General features: G+C 42.9%; 2 protein-coding genes across 3 annotated transcripts in view; one reads left to right on the top strand and one right to left on the bottom strand.

The window, feature by feature from the left end:
- SLC49A4 (solute carrier family 49 member 4) overlaps positions 1–5,141 on the top strand; it is a 103,681-nt gene extending 98,540 nt beyond the window's left edge. The window contains exon 9 of the mRNA XM_075001064.1: positions 4,811–5,141. Within this exon, the coding sequence (XP_074857165.1) occupies positions 4,811–4,926 (116 nt within the window). The 3' untranslated portion in view covers positions 4,927–5,141. The remainder of the gene's footprint in view (positions 1–4,810) is intronic.
- Positions 5,142–17,797: 12,656 nt separating this feature from the next.
- SEMA5B (semaphorin 5B) overlaps positions 17,798–23,812 on the bottom strand; it is a 341,594-nt gene continuing 335,579 nt past the window's right edge. For both annotated transcript variants that reach the window (XM_075001545.1, XM_075001546.1), the window contains exon 23: positions 17,798–23,470. In XM_075001545.1, coding sequence (XP_074857646.1) covers positions 23,315–23,470 — 156 coding nt within the window. In that variant the 3' untranslated portion in view covers positions 17,798–23,314. The remainder of the gene's footprint in view (positions 23,471–23,812) is intronic.

The raw sequence follows: 23,812 nt of genomic DNA, 5'->3' as shown, positions 1-23,812 counted from the left end.
AAGGGCTGTGGTCCTCCACGGAGCAGTCACTGCACATAAATATACTGGAGCTCAGAGCAGTGTTCAACGCCTGCAGACACTTTCGAGACCATATACAAGGCAAAGTAGTCGGGATCAGTACAGACAATACCTCCACCGTGTTTTATATAAATTGGCAAGGAGGAGCTCGGTCCCGTGCCTTATGTGCAGAAGCAGTTCGGTTGTGGAACTGCTGCATCGCCAACAATATAACCTTGAAAGCCTCATACTTACCAGGCGCTCACAACGTGAAGGCAGACCAGCTGAGCAGGCGTTTTGCACTCACGCATGAGTGGCAGATCCGTCCCAATCTGCTGCGACCGATTTTTCACGCATGGGGTTTTTCCCCAGATAGACCTGTTTGCTAATCAGCACAACAAGAAGTGCCCACGATTCTGCTCCAGGGCAGGACTGGGACGGGGGTCCCTGAGGGACGCTTTCACGATCTCATGGAGGGGCCCCCTGCTTTACGCTTTCCCTCCCACAGTGCTCATCCACAAAGTGTTGCAGAAAGCCAGAAGGGAAGGAGCCTGAATGATCCTGATAGTCCCAACGTGGGATCGACAGCAATGGTTCCCTCTACTCCTGCACATGTCGGACCGGCCACCGATGCCCCTTCCGGTGGCGCCGGATCTGCTCACGCAAGCCCAGGGGTCCATAGTGCATCCGCACCCCCAAGGCCTGCGACTGCAAACATGGTTAATCCATGGCTCAGCTCCCTAGAGAGCACATGTACGGAGGAAGTGCAGCAAATCCTAGAAAGTAGCAGGAGGACTTCCACCAGGAAGACCTACAAGCGGAAATGGACTCGCTTCATGGCATGGTGTTCTACCAAACAGCTAGCCCCCCTTTTGGTGCCTATGCCTGTGATATTAGAGTATTTACTGGACCTCAAGAGAGGAGGACTCTCACTATCCTCGTTAAAGGTCCACCTTGCCGCCATTTTGGCGTTCAGACACGAAGAGGAAGGATACACGGTGTTCGCCCATCCCATGGTTACCAGGTTCCTGAAAGGGCTGGTAAACCTATACCCCCCCTCGGAAACCACTTCCACCTTCGTGGAACTTGGACCTGCTGCTTAATGCGAAAATGGGACCACCGTTCAAGCCTTTGGCCACGGTTTCCCTCCGCCTCCTTATGATAAAGACGACCTTTCTTCTCGCAATCACGTCAGCTCACAGGGTGAACGAGCTTGCGGCAGTTATGGCAACGCCACCCTGCGCTGTTTTTTCCAAGGAGGCGGTAACCATACGGCTGCATCCAGCCTTTGTTCCTAAAGTTTCTTCTGAGTTTCATACTAACAAACCTATCGTTTTACCCTCGTTTTATCCAAAGCCTCATAACTCTAACAAAGAGGCGCGCCTACACCTCCTGGACGTGAGGAGGCGCTAGCTTTCTATATAGACAGGACCAAGTCCTTCCGGAGAACAGATAGACTCCTAGTCTCTATCGCTCCCAAATCAAAAGGAGAATGTCTCTCTTTGCAGAGAATCTCGAAGCACATCGTATCTTGCATAAAAATGTGCTACGAACTCAAAAAGACTCCTTTACTGGCCATGCCCAGGGCTTATTCCACTAGGGCGGTGGCGGCATCAACAGCCTTTTTTCAAGGGCGTTGCGCTAAAAGACATTTGCAGAGCGGCGACCTGGTCATTCTGTGACACCTTCGCCAAACATTACGCCCTTCACAGGGTATTCCAAGAGGATACCCATCTCTCGACAGCGGTCCTCTCGGGGACAAGCTGCACATAATCCGATTACCCACCTCCTATCTTGGGTTACTGCTGGGTAGTCACCTAATGTGGAGCACCCACGGGGACACTCGAAGAAGAAAGAAAGGTTACTCATCGTAGTAACGGTGGTTCTTCGAGATGTGTCCCCGTGGGTGCTCCACTACCCGCCCATCCTCCCCGCTCCGGATCTCTGTTTAGTGTTTTGCAGGAGCATCCGAGGCGGTTGGTCAAGGAACTGGCGGGGACCGGATCGCGCACGTGGCCAGGAGCGCGCAAGGGAGCGGCACGCACCGGCGCATGCGCAGTCCGGAAGAAACTGCTTGGAAGATCCGATCTGCGGCGCCGGGCGAGCCAGACACCTAATGTGGAGCACCCACGGGGACACATCTCGAAGAACCACCGTTACTACGGTGAGTAACCTTTCTTTTTTTGTGTCCAAACTGAGTAGCAGAATTGATTCATAATCAATGTGCTGTTTATTATTCTTTACATACTGTAGCCAGTAGAAATCTAAAGGCTGAGGTACACAAACAACTAGATGATGGCATTATGAAACTATCCACTGGTAGCTGGAGGTACCATACCAACATGTGTTTAATTTCCTAGAGCACTTCAAACTAGTTCTGTTTCAAAGAGAAACTGAAACTACTCTAATTAATGGGTCACTGTGGTGAATGCGAATACTTAGACTGTGGCACCTTTCCACAGTGTAATTGTTTGTGAAGGTAAGTTATTAAAAAAAAAATCTAGACAACTATTGAAGGTTGGTTTGCTTTCCCTCCCAGTCATCAGAGCAATGGGGGTCTCTGTTCTAGGAAACAGTGACTCTGAAAATGATCTTGCTACCATGGTGGATAAGGTGAACATGAGTTCCCTGTGTTGTGCTTATGCCCGAAAAGGTCAGATGTACAGGCAGAACAATCTTTAGTTGGAGTAAAGAGGTTATTTTACCTCTGTCTTTGGCATTGCTGTGTCTGCTGCTGGAATACTGTTCACACTTCAAGGAAGATGTTGATTATTTGGACAGGGTTAGGAGGATAGCATTGAGAATGATTAGAGGATTGGAAAACATGCCTTATCGCAATAGACTCAAGGAGTTCAGCCTATTTAGTTTAAAAAGGAGAAGGTTATCAGGTGACTTGATTACAGTCTGTAAGTACCTACATGGGGAACAAATATGTAATAATGGCCTATTCAGTGTAGCAGAGAAAAGTACAACATGGTCCAATGGCTGGAAGTTAAAGCTAGATAAATTCAGACTGGAAATAAGGCATAATGTTTTATCAGTAAGAGTAATTTATGAAGCATCATGGTGGATACTCCATCACTGAACTGTTTTTAAATCAATACTGATTCTTTGTCAAGTGGTGGTCCCTGTAGTATTCCATTCAGGTTTGTACACATGCACCCAATGCTAGAGATTTCCAAAATGCTGTCCATTGGTTCACATGTGTTCCCTTACTCTGCCTCATGGTTTGAACTACAATAAAGGGTAGGGTTAACCAACCATACCCACAGTTCCTTCTCACTATTGTATGGTCTGAGTGGGAGTCTCTTCTGCATTCTCATCTTGTGTGATGTACTATCTTAATTCCAGGGGAATGACTTTTATTCTTGTAGATAGTGTTTTGTTATTTTTGTAGTAGTTTTAATGGTAGTGATAGATTAGGGCTTTAAGGACTTTGGGATGCCCTTTTTGCATTTTCTGCCCTCTCTCTTGTCAGTACGGACATGGGTAATGGATTATTCTGAAGATGCCAGGCTTCAGGATCTGCACTTCCTGCCCTTGCGTGTTTTCCATTAGCGACTAGCCCCAGTGGTGCCCTTGCTGCTTGATGAGGCAGACATCACATTCAAGTGCAGTATCTACCTCTTCTTCCCAGCCCATGCCAATGAAGGCCAAGCTCTTCATCTCAAGAAACACCTGCACTTGGGCCCAAATTGAGGACCCCAACTCTCCACAACTGTTGTCCTGAAGGTCCAGGGGTGTGCCTCCTACCATGGAGCTCCTGGCTGGTTCTGCTAGTATTCGCACTACAGACCTTATGCTGGGACCTAGCTATGAGACAAGGAAATCACGGATTCTGAGGCAGTCCTTCATTCCAGCACTGGTTCTGGACCTGACTATCTGTAGAGTGTGTGTCACTGGCACCAAGGAGGCTCAAGTCTGTTCCTAGTCCTAATGAACAGTTTAACCCGGATGAGGTTAGGTCTCCATATCACCTGTTGCCTTCACGGCACCAGAGATCCCACTTCACAACTTTGGACTTGCTTCCTCCACGTCATGTTCCTGAGATTCTCCCAGACATGCAGCTGCTGTCTCTTCCATGATGCTAGTACTATATGTGAGACCCTGTCAGTGGAATACGATAGGAGTGTAATAGAAAAAGAACTTCCAGTTCCCTGGAACTAGAGGTTCTTTGAGGTGTGTTCTCCCTATCTGTAGTCCTTCCTCTCCGCTGTGGATCTGTTCAATTTGTAGTTGAAAAGGACCTGGTGGCATGAGCAGTCTGCCCCATCCTTTATCACCTTGGTTGAAACTACAAGGTGGAGCAAAAGCACATAGGTGGACCAACAGACACTACTACTTTAAAATGCTCTAGGTCTGAGTACGTGACCCATGTGTCTAACTTCTTAGCAGAATACAAATAGGAACCACATGTCTCAAAGAGCTTCCAGGAAATTCCTTTTCACATATTTATCTAAGTTCTGCTCTAGAAATTATTTTGGAGAAGTTTTATGATCTTTGTTGTACCAGAGGTCTGACTAGATGATCTGACTAGATAATGGCATCTTTTGGCCTTAGGTTCTGCGAAAGGTGAATTAATACATTAATAAATGAATGGATGGTATTGAAGGTTTTTTGTTTAAAAAAAAAAAATCCATGATGCCTCACAAATATTCCATCGTGTGCTTTGTTACTGTTTTGCTATTAGAGCAAAGCTGCCTTACAACCATCAGTGAAATTTCTAGTTTTCAGTGTTTAAAAGTCTAGATTGCTTTGACAATGATGATGATATATGAACTTCTGAAACTACATTTTGTGTTTTGTTTTACAGAGTTGTCCTGGTTCAACTGGTGCCTCCCAGGATCATGCTTGCTCAGCCTACTCCTTATTCTGTGCTTCAGAGAATCCTACGATAGACTTTATCTTGATGTTGTAGTCTCAGTTTAATAGCACAGAATGGACAGTTTTGAGAGAGACTGGAAATCGATACTGCATTCTGCACATTGCTTGGAATTGCACACTTGTTTGGCAGAAAAAAAACAAAGAATTATAACATTTTAAATGTGGTTTTACCAGGCTAGGAATATTTTTTTAAACATCTCTTGACTTGATCGTTATGACAGACTTGGTAAACAGTGTGGGACTTCAATTGTGAATAAGAATATCCTAAAATACGGGGGTGGAATATTTTATTTAAAAACAATACATGTAACTGTTAACTGTACTGATTTTCTGTGCCAACTGAAATGGCTTAAGGATTGCATTAGGTACTCATAGGATGCCAAGGAAACAGTGATCTTTCCATCGTCTATTAGAATTTTGAATATAATTTTTTTTAAAAAACTATTACCTAAATAGGTAACACATTTTAATATTGAAAGACCAGCAAACCTATAAGATAAATTAATGTGGTTCTGTGCTTTATATTGTTCTATTAAAGCTATTTGGGGTAAGACTTTGCTACTAGGTTTTTCAATCATATTGACTAACCTTAGCAGTCTTTGCACTGTTGTTAGAAATGCTTTAACTTTCACTCCAGAACAAGCGTGCACTGAATGATAAGTGCCGTTTTAGTCATACAGAATTTGCCACTAAGTCACCTTTAGGTGACAATACCATCTGAAATTCTGCAGCTTTCCCATATGCTTAGAATAGGAAAGAACTGTGGTATCTCAGACGTCTCCGTTGATAATGTAGTAGCCAGCATACTTCCTTTTCGTCACCTGTTAATGCTGCAAAATCCAATTTCATGTTACTAAATAATGTAAGTGTACAGGGCCAAATTCCCTGTGGGTTTTGTTTTCCTAAAGGTTTTAGGGATGGCCTGTAGTGAATGTGTGTTTTTTAAGGTAAGTTTACAATTAATTATGGATACCTAGGTAATGTTTTTTTAAAATACACAGTTCTTTAAATGGGACACTTGATTGAAATGTCTTTGAACTATGTGAGGTGCCCTGGTTAACAGCAAAATGACAAATCACTTGGAATATTTTTGTTTCATGAGTCCATGAACTGTGGCATAACTTGGGAAGTACAATGCAAGCAGTAAATTTTGGTCAGTTTTACTTGAACAGAGATATTTAAGACATTTTGAGTAGTTTTTTTAAACTCAATTTTAAACTAAGTAGTAATTTCTGAATTATATTCCTGTAATTCAGTTAAAAAATGTATATGGCATTTCCATTCTCAGTATGTTCCTGTAGTTTGTATAATGTATGTGCACTCATATACATATGTATAGGGTGTGAATGTGTGTGTGAGATATTTATATGTTGTATGTACTTATATAATATATAAATATTGTATGTAAGTGTGTTCGTAGGTTTATTTAAAAATCATGTCTTTGGGTGATCGCCTTTTGTAACTAGAACTATCATGTCAGTGAATGAAGTTGCAGACGTATATCCACTATGACACGAGTTTTATTTCGTTGTGTGAATGTTCTAATGTTGCTATTTTAAATGGAGGCATATGTAAATAGTTGAGAGTGTTGGCATGTAATGTTCTGCATCAGTGAGAAATCTGAATCAAACACACGCTACTCCTGTGAGGGGCTGAATAATACAGCCACGGTAACTCAAATAAAATGAAATCTGAACTCTGCACTACCCTTCAGCTATGTATCCATTCATGCTGTTTGCTCTCTCTAAAAAACTAATATTTCATTGACATTTTAAATTCAAAATGGTGTTGATGCGGCAAAATGAAAGATGTTATTTCACATAATCTACTTCTATTGATTTCAATGGTATGGACGTTTTTACCATAGCAGGCAATGGAATGGTGTGATCTCATATATTGGCTACATCAGCTATTGCAAGATCAGAATTATTCCTTGAAAAGCACTAGTCAGAGGATGGAGCTACCTGAACTGAGATAGCATAAATAAATCTAACCAACAAGTTCAAGCTGCCGAATAAAACTGGCAAAATGCAATTGGACATATCCTTTCACTGTTTTCACCAGTTGATTAGTATAAAGGTTGTTAAAACCAGCCAGCTTTCTTGATTATGTTCTACAAAATTTAGCTAAAGCCACCACCTTCCAGACCTTACTCAAACAGTGTTCCCATTTCAGAGCTTGATGGAGCTTTGCCTGAAGAACTACTACAGGAGCAAACCCCATTTATAAAAAATGTTTGCCCATGTTGCGATAAACAGAAATGAATTTTCAGACTTGAGGACTTCATCAGACCAACATATCTTTGGGTGGCAGATTGGGGAGAATGTGTTGGAGAACAGAGAAAGGGGGAAATACAAAAATTAGTGTGGGTTTGTAAAAGTTAGAATCACTTTGACATTATCTTTTAAACAGCTCAGATCTTCATGGGACTGCACAAAAAGCATTCTCCCTCAAGCCAGCAGGCCCTTTCTCAGGTAGAAATCTAGTGGAAGCCAATGAGAGTTTTTCCTGCGTAACAATTACCAGATCAGGCTAGCTGTTAACTTTTACCCTTGCAAAGTGAAAAATATTATCTTTGTTAATAAGGTCTTATTGAAGGAGACTTCATATTGCAATGGGAGGGTTTTAAACATTGCTTATACGTTAATCTTAAGTAGTCCCAGAAAAAGATTTAGAAATGGAATATAAAATATTTCATATATTCAACAGCAAAAAGCACATCAGTTTTTAAAGTGCTATTTTAATATTCCCTCCATAATTTTCAGTGAGTACTGACATGATTGAAATCACACTCTTCAGGTGATAATCATAATTAGTTTTAACAGGAAAATATTCTGAGAAGACAAACATTCCCTTTCCCCTCTTGGCTCTTGAGTTATTTCCTTTAGAAATCCAAAAGAGCACTTATTCCTAGATCTGCTGTGTGCAAAGCCACTAGAATATGGACAACTATGCTGTATTTTGTGTTGAAAATATGAGCAATGAGTCTACGCGATTCCCATTTCTCTCGTGATAAATCTTTGTTTTAAGAAGGCTGCTCCTCAGTTTTCACTTGGCTCCATAATTGTAAATTCAGCTTCCAGCTCTGCAGCTTTTTTTCCTTTGGCTGACTCCTCAGCTATGCTATTGCTCTTCCTGCTAATGAGACAGGTAAGATTTAGAAGGAGTGGGCTACACTTCTGTCCCTATTTTCTGTCTCTCTTCAGTCCCTTCCCTCTCTTCCCCTTTCCCTCACACCCGCCACTTCCCCCCCTCATTTCCCTTCTCCTCCTTTTATGGACTTTTCTCTCTTAAATGCGTGTCCATGCAAGTAAAAGGGTAGCAGAACTCTCTCTCTGTCTGTCTCTGTGTGTGTGTGTGTGTGTGTGTGTGTGTGAGAGAGAGAGAGAGAGAGAGAGAGAGAATATTCAGTGTTAGAATCTCACTGAATGTAAAGAGTAGAATCCAAGGATCTTGGGTACTGTACTATACTGAACTGTAGGAATTTTCAGCCTCTTTTAATTCTGGAGCCCCCTTCCTCACCCTCAAGACCCTATAAAGTTCCTCAGGCTCCTTATGCTGCAAAAATTTTTCTGCATGTGAAAAATGGGGCTAGTCTTAGGGTGTAGCAACCAGAACAAGTGTAATTAAGTTGCTCAAGCTTCAGCTTCAGTCTTGGGTGACAGGTCTCAGGGCCCTGCACTTCCGCGCCAGGCGGTGGGATACAGCTTTCTGCTCTGGACCCAGCAAGTCTAACACTGGCCATGCTTGGCAGAACCCCTGAAACCTGCTCACAGCCCCTCGGGCACCCTGGACTCCTGGTTGGGAAACAATGGTGTATTGTGTAGATATATAGAGAATATAAAGGTAATAATTACATATCTAGTTCCTGTAGCTACAGAAAATGAAGATGAAAATTGTGTAGTACAGTGTTTAATGTATACAGGTATATGCTACAGCTCAGATTTTCAAAACTACCTAAGGAATTTATAATGAATGGATATTGGGTGTTCTAAATCCCCAAGAGTCTAGGAAAATGTCAGGCTACATATGTGGTCTGTGTATCCAAAGTGGTATGGAGACACCATTTTGTATGAATCCAATTGTTTGAAAATGTGCTGGAGCTGTCCTGTCTCTGTAGGGTATTTTAAAATTGAAATAGGAGGTTATATTTGGCAAATACAATTAAAAGTTGATTTCTTTTTTATCAGAGAGGTACATGCGTCTAGAACCATATTCTGAACCATGATTTTGCTTGTGACTAGATTCCAAGAAGTAGTGACCAGCAGCAGCTCTCATCAGACCCAGTGACAAATGCATTCAGTACGTGTGACCTGTTGATTTTCAGCACCTCTTAGGATCAAACTCTTAGGGCTTGTCTACACTTGCCCCTAATTTCGAAGGGGGTGTGTTAATCAGCACAACGGGAGGTTACTAATGAAGTGCTGCAGGGAATACACAGCACTTCGTTAGGCTAATTCTTCAAAGTTTCAACTTCTAAGTGCTGGCAGGTGTGTAGCCATGGGCACTTCCACAGTACTTTGAAGTCCCTTTACTCCTCATCCAGGCCAGCACTTCGAATTTTGAAGCTTTGAAGTTGCCACTGGGGAGAATTAGCCTAATGACATGCTGCATATTCGCCAGAGCACTTCCTTAGTAATTTCCCATCACCCTGATTAACATGCCCCTTTGATGTTGGGGGCAAGTGTACACCCAGCCCTAGAGATTTATCAGACACACAGGCCCTTGTGCTGTCTTCTGTACAATAGAGGCATTAGTGAGTTACAAAGCAACTTTGAAATAATGGGCATTATTTTGTTGTAACTTCTCTATTGGGAAGAGAGTGGTCACAACACGATAACTTGTATTAGAATTACCACGTTTCTATCCTGGAAACTTGGGGATTTGCCACTGTCACTATTGCATGTAAGAAAGAGACTGTATTGCTATCTGGAATATCTTGCAAGAGCTGTATTAGCTTGAGGGTGGGAAGGATTGGCAATGTTTTGGGCTTCAACTCAATTAAAATGAGGACATCTGCGAAAAGGAACATCTGAAGAACCTCACCTTTAATCAGAAATCCCTCTTTCACTTTGATCCTCCCAAAAAGCATCTTCCAAGATGCTGGCAAAAAATGTCAGCGAACAAACATCCTCCTGCTTTGTGCCTCAACTTCAATGCTCTAGGGATCATCATAAATTGTGATTTCCATAACTGTGCCCATCAGTCTTGTATGAGCCTTAACGTACACTGGAAAGTATCAGAGAGGTAGCCGTGTTAGTCTGTAGCTTCGAGAACAACAAGTCGTCTTGTGGCACCTTATAGACTAACAAATAGTCTTTGCCCATGAAAGCTTATGCTCCAAAATATCTGTTAGTCTATAAGGTGCCACAAGACTTCTTGTTATACACTGGAAGGACATACACTACAGTGAAATCAGAAAGCCTGTGAGCGTTCAGCATTTAACACTTTGCATTTCAAGGCAGATGATTGAGTTTTATAAATGAAGAGGAAAATTCATTTTTATTTGGCAATTTAACAAGCAAACTTAAATGTTTGTGCAGATGTTTTGATCCCGTTTTCATCTTGGATCACTGATAAATTTGGGACAGTGTGTTCTGATATTAAATTTCTTCTGGTTTCCATGATCCACATCACTGCGCGCACTGTTGTTGCTGTTGTTTTGTTGTTTATTTACTTTGTTAGTAGTAGTAGGCATCCTTCAGTCTGCATAGACTATGGATCGCGCCCTTTAAAGTTTCAATTGAGGACTTCATTTACAGCGTCTGTTGCGACTATAAAGACCCACACGAGAGTGACAGTCCTTGCTGCATCTCTTGCAGATGTAGTGGGTGTCTGGCAAGTCCTTATTGTGCTTTCTGTGCGCTCGCTTCTCCTCTGCTAGCTGTCTGATCTTCAACTCGCCCTTCTGAAGGCCCTTGTGTAACCCCTGCCTCCATCTGCTGCGGTCGTCTGCTAGATCTTCCCAGTTGTCCAGCTCGATGTCTACCTCTCTGAGGTCTCTCTTGCAGACATCTTTGTAGCGCAACTGGGGGCGTCCGGAAGGTCTTTTGCCAGAGGCTAGCTCACCATACAGGATGTCTTTTGGAATCCTTCCATCGTTCATCCTGTGGACGTGGCCAAGCCAGCGGAGTCGACGCTGCCTGAGGAGGGTGTGCATGGTTAGGATTCCAGCTTGCTCGAGGACGGCAGTGTTGGTCACTCTGTCCTTCCATGATATTCCAAGGATGCGCCTGAGGCAGCGCAAGTGGAAGACGTTCAGCCTCTTTTCCTGGCGGGCATACAGGGTCCAAGTCTCGCTGCCATAAAGGAGGGTGCTGAGGATGCAGGCTCTGTAGACTTGCATTTTGGTGTGAGTGTACAGCTTGTTGTTATTCCACACACTCTTGCTGAGTCTGGACAGAGTTGTGGCCGCTTTTCCGATCCTCCTATTTAGCTCAGGTCCAACGACAGGGTGTCAGTGATGGTGGACCCTAGGTAATGCTGTTCATTGGGAGAACATGTATGGTTAAATAGCAGGAGGGAATATAGATATACCTACTTAAGGCAGGGGGCTGGATTAAATGACCTCCTGAGGTCCCTTCCACCCCTAGAATTCTATGATTCTATAGTTAACTTACCTCCAGAAATGGAGATGTCTTTTTTGGTGTAACCCCTATCATCTTTCACCTGCCTAATCATCTCTTTCACAATCTTGGATTAACTGTTGGAATAGAGAACATAAAAGATCTTGAGTTCTCTTGAGATTCACTTGGTATCAATAACCGCTTTTTACTCACCAGTAGGGTTCTCAATTTTTGCACATCTGCCTGCAGTGTGATTCCTGAAAGGTTCTATGAAGCTTTTCCTACCAATTAGAGATCCTTCTCTACTTTGGGATCTCCACCTTGTTCCTTACCACCTCATGAGCCAGCATTTTGAGCCACTAGCCATGTGTTGCTGTTACATTTGTCTATGAAGACGGCTGGCTTGGTGGCCATCAGTTCTGCTCAGAGGGTTAGTGTGACATTATTGGATTCAGATATGAATATGCAAAACATTGGTGTAACCACAGTTCTGTATTTGCACCAAATCTTTGTGCAAAGTGGGCCAAGTGAGATGTCTATTGAAAACTTATGATTCGCTGATTCTGTTTTATACTATTCATACGCATGTATCCTTTTTGTGTTTGAAGTATTGGCTATGTAGTTTGTTTGTGGTAGACCTCAACAAGAGGCTTGGCAACCTTATGGAAAGGTTACAAGTCAAGTGAATCAGTACTTGACTGACAAAAGGTCTTAATAGGTGCCAATCCACATCTGAAGAACTTTGTGATGAACATGCAAACTAGCAGCTAGGCAATGGCTGTTTGCCTAAAAAGGACATGGACAGGTGACTTGCTTGTGTGACAAACTCAATTTTGGGAAGCACCTACACAAAGCAGGAACAATGGAATTCCCTCCACATGGGCAAGATTATAAAGAGGGCCTAGGGGTTCCTCCATCTTTTTCTTCACTCCAGCTCATCACTTCTCCTTCAAGAAGGCATTAAATGAGAGTCTGTTATTAAAGCCCCCATCTCCCCAGTTGTAATACTATAGGGTTTCTGGGGCACTGCTGAGAGGGCTGAATCAGGGCAAATTGCTTAAAGACTGAACTACTTACAGCTCAAGATTAGGGGGTGCTCCTCTATAGGCCACACCAAACAAGTCACATAAAGCACTTCTGTTGCCACTCTGGCCAGCAAGAAGTCACACAAGCAATTCTCTGAAGACACTCCAGCTTCCTGTGTCAAAACCAGTACCTTCCTTACACAGATGAGAGGTTATCAAAACCAATCTCACGAAATCTGGACAGGTTCTTCTCATCCCAAGTGAACCGTCACATTTCCAGGTCAATTTATATATCAGATCTTACCCAAAATCCCTGATCAAAGGCAAAGGGTGTATGCATGCCTGACGTGGGGCACCAACATAGGCGCACATCTCAGAATTTTAACACACAAGGTGAGTAACCTCTTCGTCTCCCCTCATTTAGGAGGGACTTTGTTCTTCTCTGAAGGGACAGTAGCAGCCGCATGAGCATAAAAGACTCTATAACAAAGGGCTCCTGAAACCATCGATTGGTAGTTGCCATGTTTTAACGTGTGCATCTCTCTTTTGTCTCAGAGCAACTTAGAAACACAGAGAGCCGTACAGGATTATCCATATCCTGTCCATGTCATGTTCTTTCACAGAGCCCAGCCCAGTCATGTTCCTGCATGCGATGTCTGACCGTCTACCCACCATCAGCCTCGTATGTTTGCATTATCTGTTTTCGCACCCTAATTTGTTTATATGCATGAACAACAACTATGAACCGAAAGGCCCATGTCCAGGGTGCTGTGGCAAGGGGCAGAGAAAAAGCAATAAGTGGCGCTGAGGTGGATGGGAACTACTGAGTGATGGTAGCTACCATGTCTTCAGGGACTTCTGGCGCTGGGCCAGATGGCTTAAGTCGCAGCTGTATACTGCAGAGGAGTGCCATGGTAGCTGTTGAGTGAGGGAAGTAGTTAAGAACTGAGGATGAGCTTGTGAAAGGGGCTCTGGGAAGAAAAGGGGTTGTAGTTTAGCACAGCCCTGGCACACCTCTAGTGGTTGTGTTGATACATTGGTATGAAAACTTTGACTGTAGACACAGGCTGACTGTAGTTTAGAGGCCCTGCGTGCTCATGGGTTGGTTTGACCTGAGAACGGAGCCACTCATCTATAATCTTCCCATACTTAATCTCTTTGTGTTCCTTTGTGCGCTAACCAATGGACCTACTTCCCCACTGCTATCTGGGCCATTTGTGTCTCCAGTGAGCACTCAGAAGAGGCCAGGAAAGGTGCTGGTCCCTGTAGAAATGCTGAGTCAGGAGAGGTGTAGGTCTAAATGTTGCAATGCTAAACTGGTTCACAGAATAGCATGGACGACATTGCAGGATTTGCAAGCAAAACAGTATGAAGTAGCCCCGTTTCTAATCTGCACATGATTGGAGCTGTCTGTGCAGCAAGCTATGTGGTTTATCTGTTGCAAAAAAGTAGCATGTTCTGTTGTCAGTAGTGCTTCAGTGGCGAAGAAAACCAATAGCCTCTGTGCTATTTTCCATACCGTCAAAGGCTCAGACTCCCCACTGACATCAGCAAATTCTCTCCTTCAGATGATGTTCTTCTCCCAAAGCCATAGCAAAGTCCATCTGACCATGATGCATCCAAGAACTTTTTGTGAAAGTTGGCCCTCGATGTCCAAAGGGAACACAGGGATGCCTTATGCTGTAATACTTTCAGAAAGCTGCCAAGAACACCAAAGTCTCCACTGCCTGAGAGGGATAATTGGATGAAATCATTGTTGGATAACAATTACTGTAAGTTGCAACAGTTTGTATTAACCCTTAAGGCTGCGGTGTCCAATACGCCTGCCACTCGCCATGTGGTGAACTGGAGACTGCAGTGTGGTGAAAGGCAGCTCCTCGGAGCCACACGTGGAGTGCCCTCGGCCTGCTCCACGCATGTGCCACGCCACTTGGCCCGGCACAGCTTGCATGGTTCCAGTTGCAGCGTGGAGTGGCTCATGTTGCCGGACGGCGGCAGCTCTGGTGAGTCACTAGCAGTTTGCATGGGGGGGAAGGTGCCTGGCCCTGGGGGAGGGGAGGGCCTTTATTTTGAGCAGGGGGATGGCCCCTTGAATTTCTCTTGAACCACACTGCTTAAAGGGACCACATTAAATGTTCCATGCTTTGCTGAAACTCTGCCCAGCAGCTGCCATGCTAGTTTGGTTGGGTATTTGATGGTGTGTATTCCTGTGACGTTTCCAGTTAACATGACTACCCATCTGAGACGTGTTCCTATCAGCACTCTGCAGGCAGCCAGACTACTCCACAAACTGTTGCTGTTCTAGAGCCTCCTGCTGGAATGGATAGGACCAAGTTACATCAGCCTTTAGCTGGAAGGGCTCTTCCAATGCTCTCAGAGCTGGAGCGGATGCTGAAATGCAGCCTGAGGGCTCATTCCATTTAATGTTGTATCCTTTTTATCTTAGCTGTGAGTGAGGCAGAATCCCAGATGCACCTTGGACAGTCTTACCCATGAAAACCGGTCCAGTCCCCTTTGAAAATGCTTAATTCTAGCCTCCTGCAAATCAGGGCTTATTAATAGACATGGGGCATCAGCCTGATCAGTGCCTTCAAACAGTAGGAATGTGTTGACATTTAAAAATGGTTTTGCAGCACTTTGTGACCACAGGACAGGCAGTGGTTACGTTTTCAGAGTGGAATAGTTGGAGGAGAAAGTCAGCTGTTACAGTGAGAGAGGGGTTCATCCTGGCAGGATCCAGGTCACTAGGCTAGAAACAGCTACTGAAATCATTTTCCAAAGACTAGCTGCAGCTGCACTACATTCCTCTTTTGGAGGAGGAATGCAAATGAGGAATCTCAAAAATGCAAATAACACACTGATTTACAAATCTTGTGCTTCATTTGCATAATATTGTCCATTCACGTTTACAGAGGAGACTTCTCCAAAACCAAAAACAATCGTATAGATGGGGTTCCTTTGGGGGGAAAAAAAACCCCATTTTTGAAACACCCCCTTCTTCCAGAAAAAGATTTGCATTCCTCCTCTGAAAGGGGAATGTAGTGTAGCCATAGTCTAAAAGTTTTGTGCCGTGTCTGGAGGAGAGGGGAGGGTGGTCTGTCTTGGTTGGATATATGGAGCATCAATCTGTTTGTTTTTACTATAACCCCATGGTGTAAAAATGGACAGGGCAGCAGAAAAGATAAATGGTCAGTACTTAGACATGGTACCAATAGGCGCGGGACAAAAACAGTGGATGTATTAGCAATTATAATGCTGAAAGGTTCCAGTGATTCCTTTAGCAGTGATACAAAAGCCACTACACTATCTCAGTGGTTGCTGTACTTGTTCAGCAAGTGATTTCTCATTGTAGGGTCCGTAGCTATCTTCAGCCATCGCCAGTTAGATAAGTAACATCTCAGACAGCAGATCCTACATTCTGCAAAGGGTTGAGAACATTGGCTCTGCTTCAGCACAGCACTTAACCAGAGCAGGCCTACTGAAAGTGCTTAACTTTAAGCATGTATGTAACAGCTGTGTGGAGCACGGCCAGAATACTCAGCATATTGCATGTGGCAGCCCTTGCCCCTCTCCAGCTCAGATAAGCTTACCTAGCCTGTGCTTATAAGCGAATGTTCAGATTTAGAGTGCCCCTAAACAAACTTATGCAGGTTGAACCTCTCTAGCCGGGGACGCTTTTGTCCGGCATGATTTTTGTTAGCCGGATGACCACTTATGGGTGTGGCCTGTGGTCCGATAAAGTTGTTTACAGCCACCAGTCCTGGCTCTGAGTTCGGTGCTATTATTTAGCTCTAATTTACCCCTAGATGTCTTCTGAGAGTAAGCAGAAGCAGCATTGGTAATGCACTAGATGATGTTGACCGCCTGTGGTCTGGCAAATTCTCTCACTCCACACTGGTCAAGTTGGAGAGGTGCCTGATGAGAGAGGCTAACTTGTATATGTGCAGGAGGTATTTTTACCAATTTTTTAATATTAGATATTTTTACTAATGCACCTTGTTGTGAATCACAGTAAAAGTGAGTGAAAATAACATGGAACGTGGAACAAAGTGAGCCTGTTACTTTAATGACTCAAATTAGTAGCCAATGTGCTAGGCATAGATTTTTAGTTTCCAACTTGAGTTCACTACATGGACATGCCTTGATTTACAATAAAATAATTTAGAATGTGTTTATGTGCATTCAAGTGTAGGAATAACTGAAAAAAAATCTGATTCCCACAAAGTTTATTTTTACTGATCTTGTGTTTCTCATATGCTTTTTGATGATCTACATTTGAAAAGAAATTCATGCACATACTCTTGTGTATCTGAAGGCACCCAAAAGATAGCCTATGAGGTGCTAGAGGTAAGCTATTCCATATGCAGGTGTGGCATGTTTCAGGTTATTAGCAGTCCTATCTACTTTTTATGACAGTCTTGTGTAATTTTCAGTATAAAATTACAATCCAAGTCTTTAGCTGCCTTGAAAGAGAAACCAAAATGTTTCTGATTCTGTCACTTTTTGTAGTCTTTTTTTGATTAATAAGCAGGATACGAGCAATAACATGCTCCAGTAAGAGGCTATGATCATTTGCCCATTTTTACAGTTTTTCACTGTGATATGGAACAATTGCAAAGGAGCTGGGATACAATCTGAGTCCAAGTGGGAAATGTGCAGCTGACAGACTCGGGATGTTGCTCATATTTTTGCCTCATTGGAGCAAGCTAATATTCTGAGCTCATGTTTAAAAAAATTGTGTCCTTGGGATACTGGTTATTTGTATCCCTGGACAAAGCAGACACACTACAGGAGCCAGGGAGCAGAGCTTAGGGTCCTGCTGCAAAATTAGGCCTAATTTGTTTGTCAAACCCACCCAAGTTCAGAGTAACTCAATTGAAAGTTTTGGACCTTATTCTGAAATTCGGTGTATTAGAAGTACAAACCATAAGTGTGGGAGAGTGGCAGGCGTGGGTTTGGTGTTTAGTTTTATTCTGGAGTGCTGAACACAATTAGGTTTGTTGAGGTGTACAACAATTCACCATTGTGTAGCTGAATTTAAATTTACATGCAGTGCCAGTATGTAGTTATCCGGGCTAAAATTGTGATCGATACAATCCTATATCATGGTTCAGGCAATGAGAGGCTTGTTTACTAAGGATTAACACAGTTACAGCTATTCCAGGTTATAAACCTGGCCCAATTGGCTAGGTGCACTCTGAGATGTGTATTGCCATCTGTAACATGTGTTACCACCATTCCAGGAGAAGGCTGCTTGTCAATCTCCAGTGGCTTCATGGTTTGTCTTTTTTTGAGGGGAAATGACTCACAAGCTCTCCAGGGGGTTCTGTTTTATTTCGGAATTATACTTTACATTGTACAATATATAAAAATACAGAGTACCCAAAAAAAAATTCACAGTGTCTAAAGGCAGTGATTACAGTCTAGGTCACCTTTATAGTACCATCATGTTCAATTGCATAGGAAGGGTGATGTGCCTTCACATTGCATCCCATAATACTTGCCAGATTTTCCTTTTGGGGGGCGGGGTAAACATGCTGTTTTCTACTAACAATTTCCTGTGTAGCAAAGAGCCATTGTTGCCTCTGTCATTCCCTCCTCATTCCTGCTTCAGTCCTAGCCAAGTTCCCGCTCAATTTACCCCCTGTGACAAAGGATGTTTCTGATTAATTAACTCATCTACTCAAAATACGCATATCCAGATGTTGTGGGAAATTAGATGGAACCCACAGGATTATGCAGCTGGGTGGCTTTTTTCTGCACTGTTTTGCCATATTTCTACTGAGTCCTTTTGCTTCAGTTATTAATGGGATAGGCATGCTGACCTCCTCCTCGTGCTGTGGCCTGTGTATTCCACAGCATTCCCCATCCCACAGAGGTTGCAGTGTGATACAGGAGTAGTGATAGTGCTAGTCAGCATATTCTTTATTTCAAAACTACTTACACTGGGAATTCCAGAAAGCTCACTGCTCTTTTTATAGCATGTAACTAGTCACACTGTTAGAGCCAAGAAGAGGGAGTGTAAGTTCTGGCAGCACACACCAGTTACAATGATAGTGGGCTAGCTGCAGCTAGGCCCAGAAGACACTTCAGGAAAGACTATACCTCACAACATGCTGCCCCTGAGAATTAAGATGCCAAATTCTCCATGACAGCTTGTTTTTGTGAGTTTCCTTAAGAACATAAATATCGCCATACTGGGTCCAGCCAATGGGCCACCTAGCAGAGTATTCTGTCTTCTGACCACAGCCAATGCAAGGTGCCCTCAGGGAACGAACAATAGGGAACTAGTAAGTGATCCATCCCGTCACCCATTCCCTACTTCTGACAAACCTTCCTTGTGAAGACTTCAGTGCAATGGATAGCATCCAGCTTGGTTGATGCCTCACTGGCTCAAATGGTTTGATGTTTGATCTCAACACATTTACATGAGGGATTTACCTATATGAGACTGTTCTAGTTTGAGAGCTCAAACAAAACATGCTAGCAAAACAACTGTTCAGCTAAACTATTGCTCGTGGGCATAACTCTTGAATTGCATCTGTTGATATCAATGCAATGTTCCCACCCCTCCAGATGGGCTCTGTATTCAAGGAGTCCCATTACGGTCCCTAGGCAAGAATTACCTCAGTAAACTGGAAGGCTGATCCGGGCAATACAACAGTGCCCGAAGGCATTAGCTACCTCTTCCACTTTGTCTCTTAATTCTTCTCTTATTGGGCTGCTGTCATACAATTTATGTGGCTCTTGTGCTGCCACTCAATTGCTTGAAAACTTGTATCAGATTCCATTCAAGATGTTTTACTTTCCATTTGTTCTAACCAGCTACTTTGCTTGCAGTTATTCTCTACATGTAGTTAAATTTAAGGATGATACCCACAGCTGCATCAGTCTCACTACTCATCCAGTTGAGTGGCTGTAATAATTGTTTACTTAGTTTCCCTTTGCCAGAATGTTTTGGGGAGAACAGGCATTTCTAACTGGAAAAATATACATATATTTAGCTCAAAGATGTCTTTTGCTAAAGCTAAGGAAAAAAACCATGGGGTTTCTTAATCTATATTTTCAGGCTTCTGCTATGGAGTTTGAACATCAGCACTGCCTTTCTTCGTCTAAATTATCTGTGCAGGCATTCAGATGGATGGAGACCGTGTGTATATAAATATATGCTCTATCTACTGATAGATATGCACACTATTAGATTTGTTACATAAACTTTTTTATACATATCAAATGTAAATTTACAGTTGGTACAAAGAATATACTGATCAGTATGGACAGCAATTTCATCTTCACACCAAATTCATCAATGATGGTGTTCTAATCATATTTAACACATCTGGCATTTAATGGATTCCACCCCCACACTCTCCCTTGATTTCAATGTTACTTCTGTTTCATTTTCTCAAAAATCAGGCAGTAAGAACCACAGTCATTGCACCACACATTTCTTCCCTGATCCTTGCACATTTCACATTTAAGCAGAGGGACTAGCTTGTATTTACAAACATTCACAAATGCAGCTTTACAACAACCACCCTCCTTTCTCCAGGAATTTTACTTTTGAGTGTCATCTACTAGAGGCAACTGCAAGTTCTAAAGGGCTGGAATATTTATACTGGACATCTCAATCCAGTGGCATGAAGCAGTTTTACACTGAGGCATGGTTCATGCCATACATGCAGACTTTACAGCAAGGGAGAAATGCAGGTCTTCACATGGAGATGGGAAAAGAATGATCTCATTAAACCCTAACTTCTACCAATTTGGATGCAAGATACTTATTGCATTCAACATGCTGTACAGCTGAATCCTATCACAAAATATTTGCAGAGTACAGAGGTTTCTTGCCCAATGACTGATCAGCCTTTTGGTTTTTGTCTCTAAGATAAAAGGAACAGCTAAACGTGCTGTTAGAAAGCACTGCTGTAACATCCAGGGTGTTCCCAGCAAATCGCGAAAACTTTTAAGAATGAGAAATGTAAGCAGTGTAATCTCATGCTGGAGGAACAATTCAATCTTGTATGGGCACTACAAGCTGATGAGCTGCTACCCAATTACCTGATCGACCCAAACAAACTCAAGGATACTCTAGTATACTGTGTCATTAACCTGGGCTGCACTGCAGTGCTCTGAAGGAATTCAACCTTCGTGTCACATTAGCATTGCCCGTAAATAACTGCGTTCGCATGCAAACATGAAGTAATAGGAGTGCAGTGTTCCTCCTCCACTGCACCACTTCTGCTTTCTTCTCAAATGGAGGCCAGATTCCCACTGTGACTGCCAATTGCATGAAGCCATTCAGACAGCTACTAAGACTGACTCTGAATTATCTTAATGAACATATACCCTACCCCAGGGCGCATGGCCGTTATAAAATAGGCACCTTTTGAGCACAGCGGAAATAGTGATCTTATTTTGCTCACCAAGTGGAAAGACTAAATGATTTTAGCTGTGCTGTGGTTGGGGGGGGGGAGACCATGGGCAGGGCACAGGGTGCTTCCCCTCCCAAAGCCAACTATGGGGCACCTGTAGTTTCTTTTGAATTGCTGACATGAGAAATGTTTAGCACATGAGCGCCTCTGCATCAGTCTTGTAACTTCAGTGTGGGATTTTCCACAGTCCTTAGGGAATTAGGTCTCTTATTTCCACTGAAAATCAATGGGGCTTTTGTGACCAGTGCCTGCTACTTTTGCCGAGCTGTATTCAGTGCTCCTCTATTACCTTAGAGTCTACTGACAGTGCAAGGCTGGGATTTTTGTGGGTCAGAATGCATCTAGCTGTAGAGGTGGAAGAAAACAGCTCAGCACACTTTTTTGGGCCAAAATCTGCTTTCGGTTAAACTGGATGTAAATCCAGAGGAATTTTATTTAAATGGCGTTTTGCCTAATTCACATTGACACCAGCATTTGAATCAGCCTGCTAAACTGATAGAGTTGCCCAAAAAAATTAGGCATTATTGAGCTCATCTGAAGCCCTTGACATTTTTATAAGACATCTCTTTGCAGGTATAGACCACAAGCATAGGTTGAGGTCAACTAGTTTAGATGTATAAGGTTAGTTTGTTCTGCTTGTGGGCCCACATTGTCAGACTAGGTTACAGAGTCCACCTCTGCTCAGCCTCACCCTTAGAAGAGCTGTACATTTTGAGCCATGAGCAGCAAACCTTTTCTCTGCTCACATTTATCACCTCTGCACATGGGTGTGTGTGCAATGAGCAGCTGCATCTCAGCCCAAGCTTCCAAACACTTGTCCACCAAGTGACACCCATGAGCAATGAATCATTGCTGGCTTACAGTGAAATCTGTCATATGGATCCAACATAGCCCAAAAGGCTTGAAAAACATCCTGGTCAACAGGGCAACCACTAAAGTAATGCGCACACAAAGAATTCAGGTGTGGAACTACTTGGAGTTCAAGAGTGTTTCGGTCTGTATGCTTCTCTCATGCTCAGTATTTGTGGCATTCAATAAGTCTTATCAGGAGTTCATTATAAAGTTAGAAACATTCAATAGTAACAGTGTAAAACTTGTTCGTGTTGCTAACACATTTGATGGAACTGTCCATTGATGGAACTGTCCATTAAGCACTGGTGATGGGGGTCTCTTTAGGTCAAACAGTAATGTCGGACAGTCATCTGGTTGTATACACTATGCCTTCTGCTGCACACACATACACAAAATGACATTTCAGGGCTGTCTATAATAATGCTACCGTCCCACTTTAATAACTGTAGCAAGATTTTTTTTCTTTTGTTTCTAGCTGAGAAATCTAAAGAAATATTGGCAAACAATGAACATTATTCAGCTGTAATATTCCTGGATGGAGTACTGACTGGAAGACACTATTAGGATGTGCAGCAGAGTTTCTGCATCATGGTATGCTATGAATATATTCCTTAGAAAAATACAGTGCCAAAAATTCAGAATTTCTTACTTTTCAAAAAAAAAGAAAAAGAACTAAAAACTAATAAAACAAGAATTAGCGACTTCACATGAGTTGTCATTCCTTGCAGATGTGAATCAAAGTTGGAGGGGTAAAAAAGAGTACATGTCTTCTGAAAGACAGCTCATGGCTCACATACAGCACTCCTCATGTTTCTTCCAGTGGTATGAACATCTTTGCTATGCAGTCAATGTCCACATCCTATTAGTCCAACATTTACTTCACTTACCATCTCATTGCCAGTATAAGTTTGATTAAGACTGGACATATTCTGAAATGCTTCTTTGGGTAGAGTGCTTTGTGAGTTTTCTTTCCCTGGTTGATCTGGAGGTTTCAAAAAAAGATTGTTGAGGCCACTTTCTGAAATGAGAAAGGCATCTTCTGATGATGCTGGAGACCCTGCTATAAACCTAAAATTTTGTTCCAGTTCCTAACCTGGAGTCCCATGCAGCATATCTTGTAACCTGTCATTCAATTTACCACCATTGTCTTATCACATCAAGGGTCTACCGCAGTGTATGATCACCCTTTGCTCTAAGGAGCGATCTGTAATGTTTCTATGAACACACTGCTGTAGCACGGTGGAATCAGCTCCTTGGCAGTGCAGGCCTCCGACAGAAATACTGATAATCCAGCCATGAATATTTGCAGCAGTAATTGTCATCTCCAACCAGATATCCACAAAAGCCTATGCAGAATGGTCCATGGGCCATAAGCATTCTGTCCACTTAAGGAGATGAGCTGTTTGAAAGTAATACAGTTAAACCAAACAAAAAAAAAGGGCCTACTTGTACAATATTTACATCGAGAGACCAGGCCAATATTTGGTCCATAAACTCAGTTTAATAAAACAATTCACATAGGAAGTGATCCAGTCCTTGGACAATCTGTCCATCATCAGCTGTTGGTAAAGGTCCTTCCAGGAGAGGCCTCAGGCCTGTAGTCATACTTATTCAGTGTACTGGGATAATAGGTTGTAGTGTACACATTAGTTTGCTGCAAGGGGTAGAAGTTGGTTCGCTCATCAGGTATTAAGTTGTTCTTGTTAAGTGTCTGTAAAAGGTAAAAAGAAATTACATAGACATATAAATATTTTGTAAATGCTCTTTCCTATCTTCAGCTCTTTCTTAGATTCTGTCTCCAGCATGGTCTCCCTCCTGGGCCACTGGCACAGTCCCTCCATCGGGGAGGCTAAGATGGGTGTGTACCATATACAGCTCTCTCTCTCTCTCTCTCTGTGGAGTCAGTCAAGAGGTGTGACCCACCGCTCTTGCCATATGTGTTGGTGGATCTGTGCTCAGCCATTACTAGAGCCAGAATCCAGAGTCTTCTCTAGAGACTCCGATTCTCCTAGCAGACGGCATGATGGCTGATCATCATTGTCACACAACCAGG

Source organism: Carettochelys insculpta, chromosome 8 (assembly GCF_033958435.1).
Source record: "Carettochelys insculpta isolate YL-2023 chromosome 8, ASM3395843v1, whole genome shotgun sequence".
Taxonomy (NCBI): domain Eukaryota; kingdom Metazoa; phylum Chordata; order Testudines; family Carettochelyidae; genus Carettochelys; species Carettochelys insculpta.
Note: the sequence above shows the minus strand (reverse complement) of the source record. Positions and strands in the feature narration are given on the sequence as shown.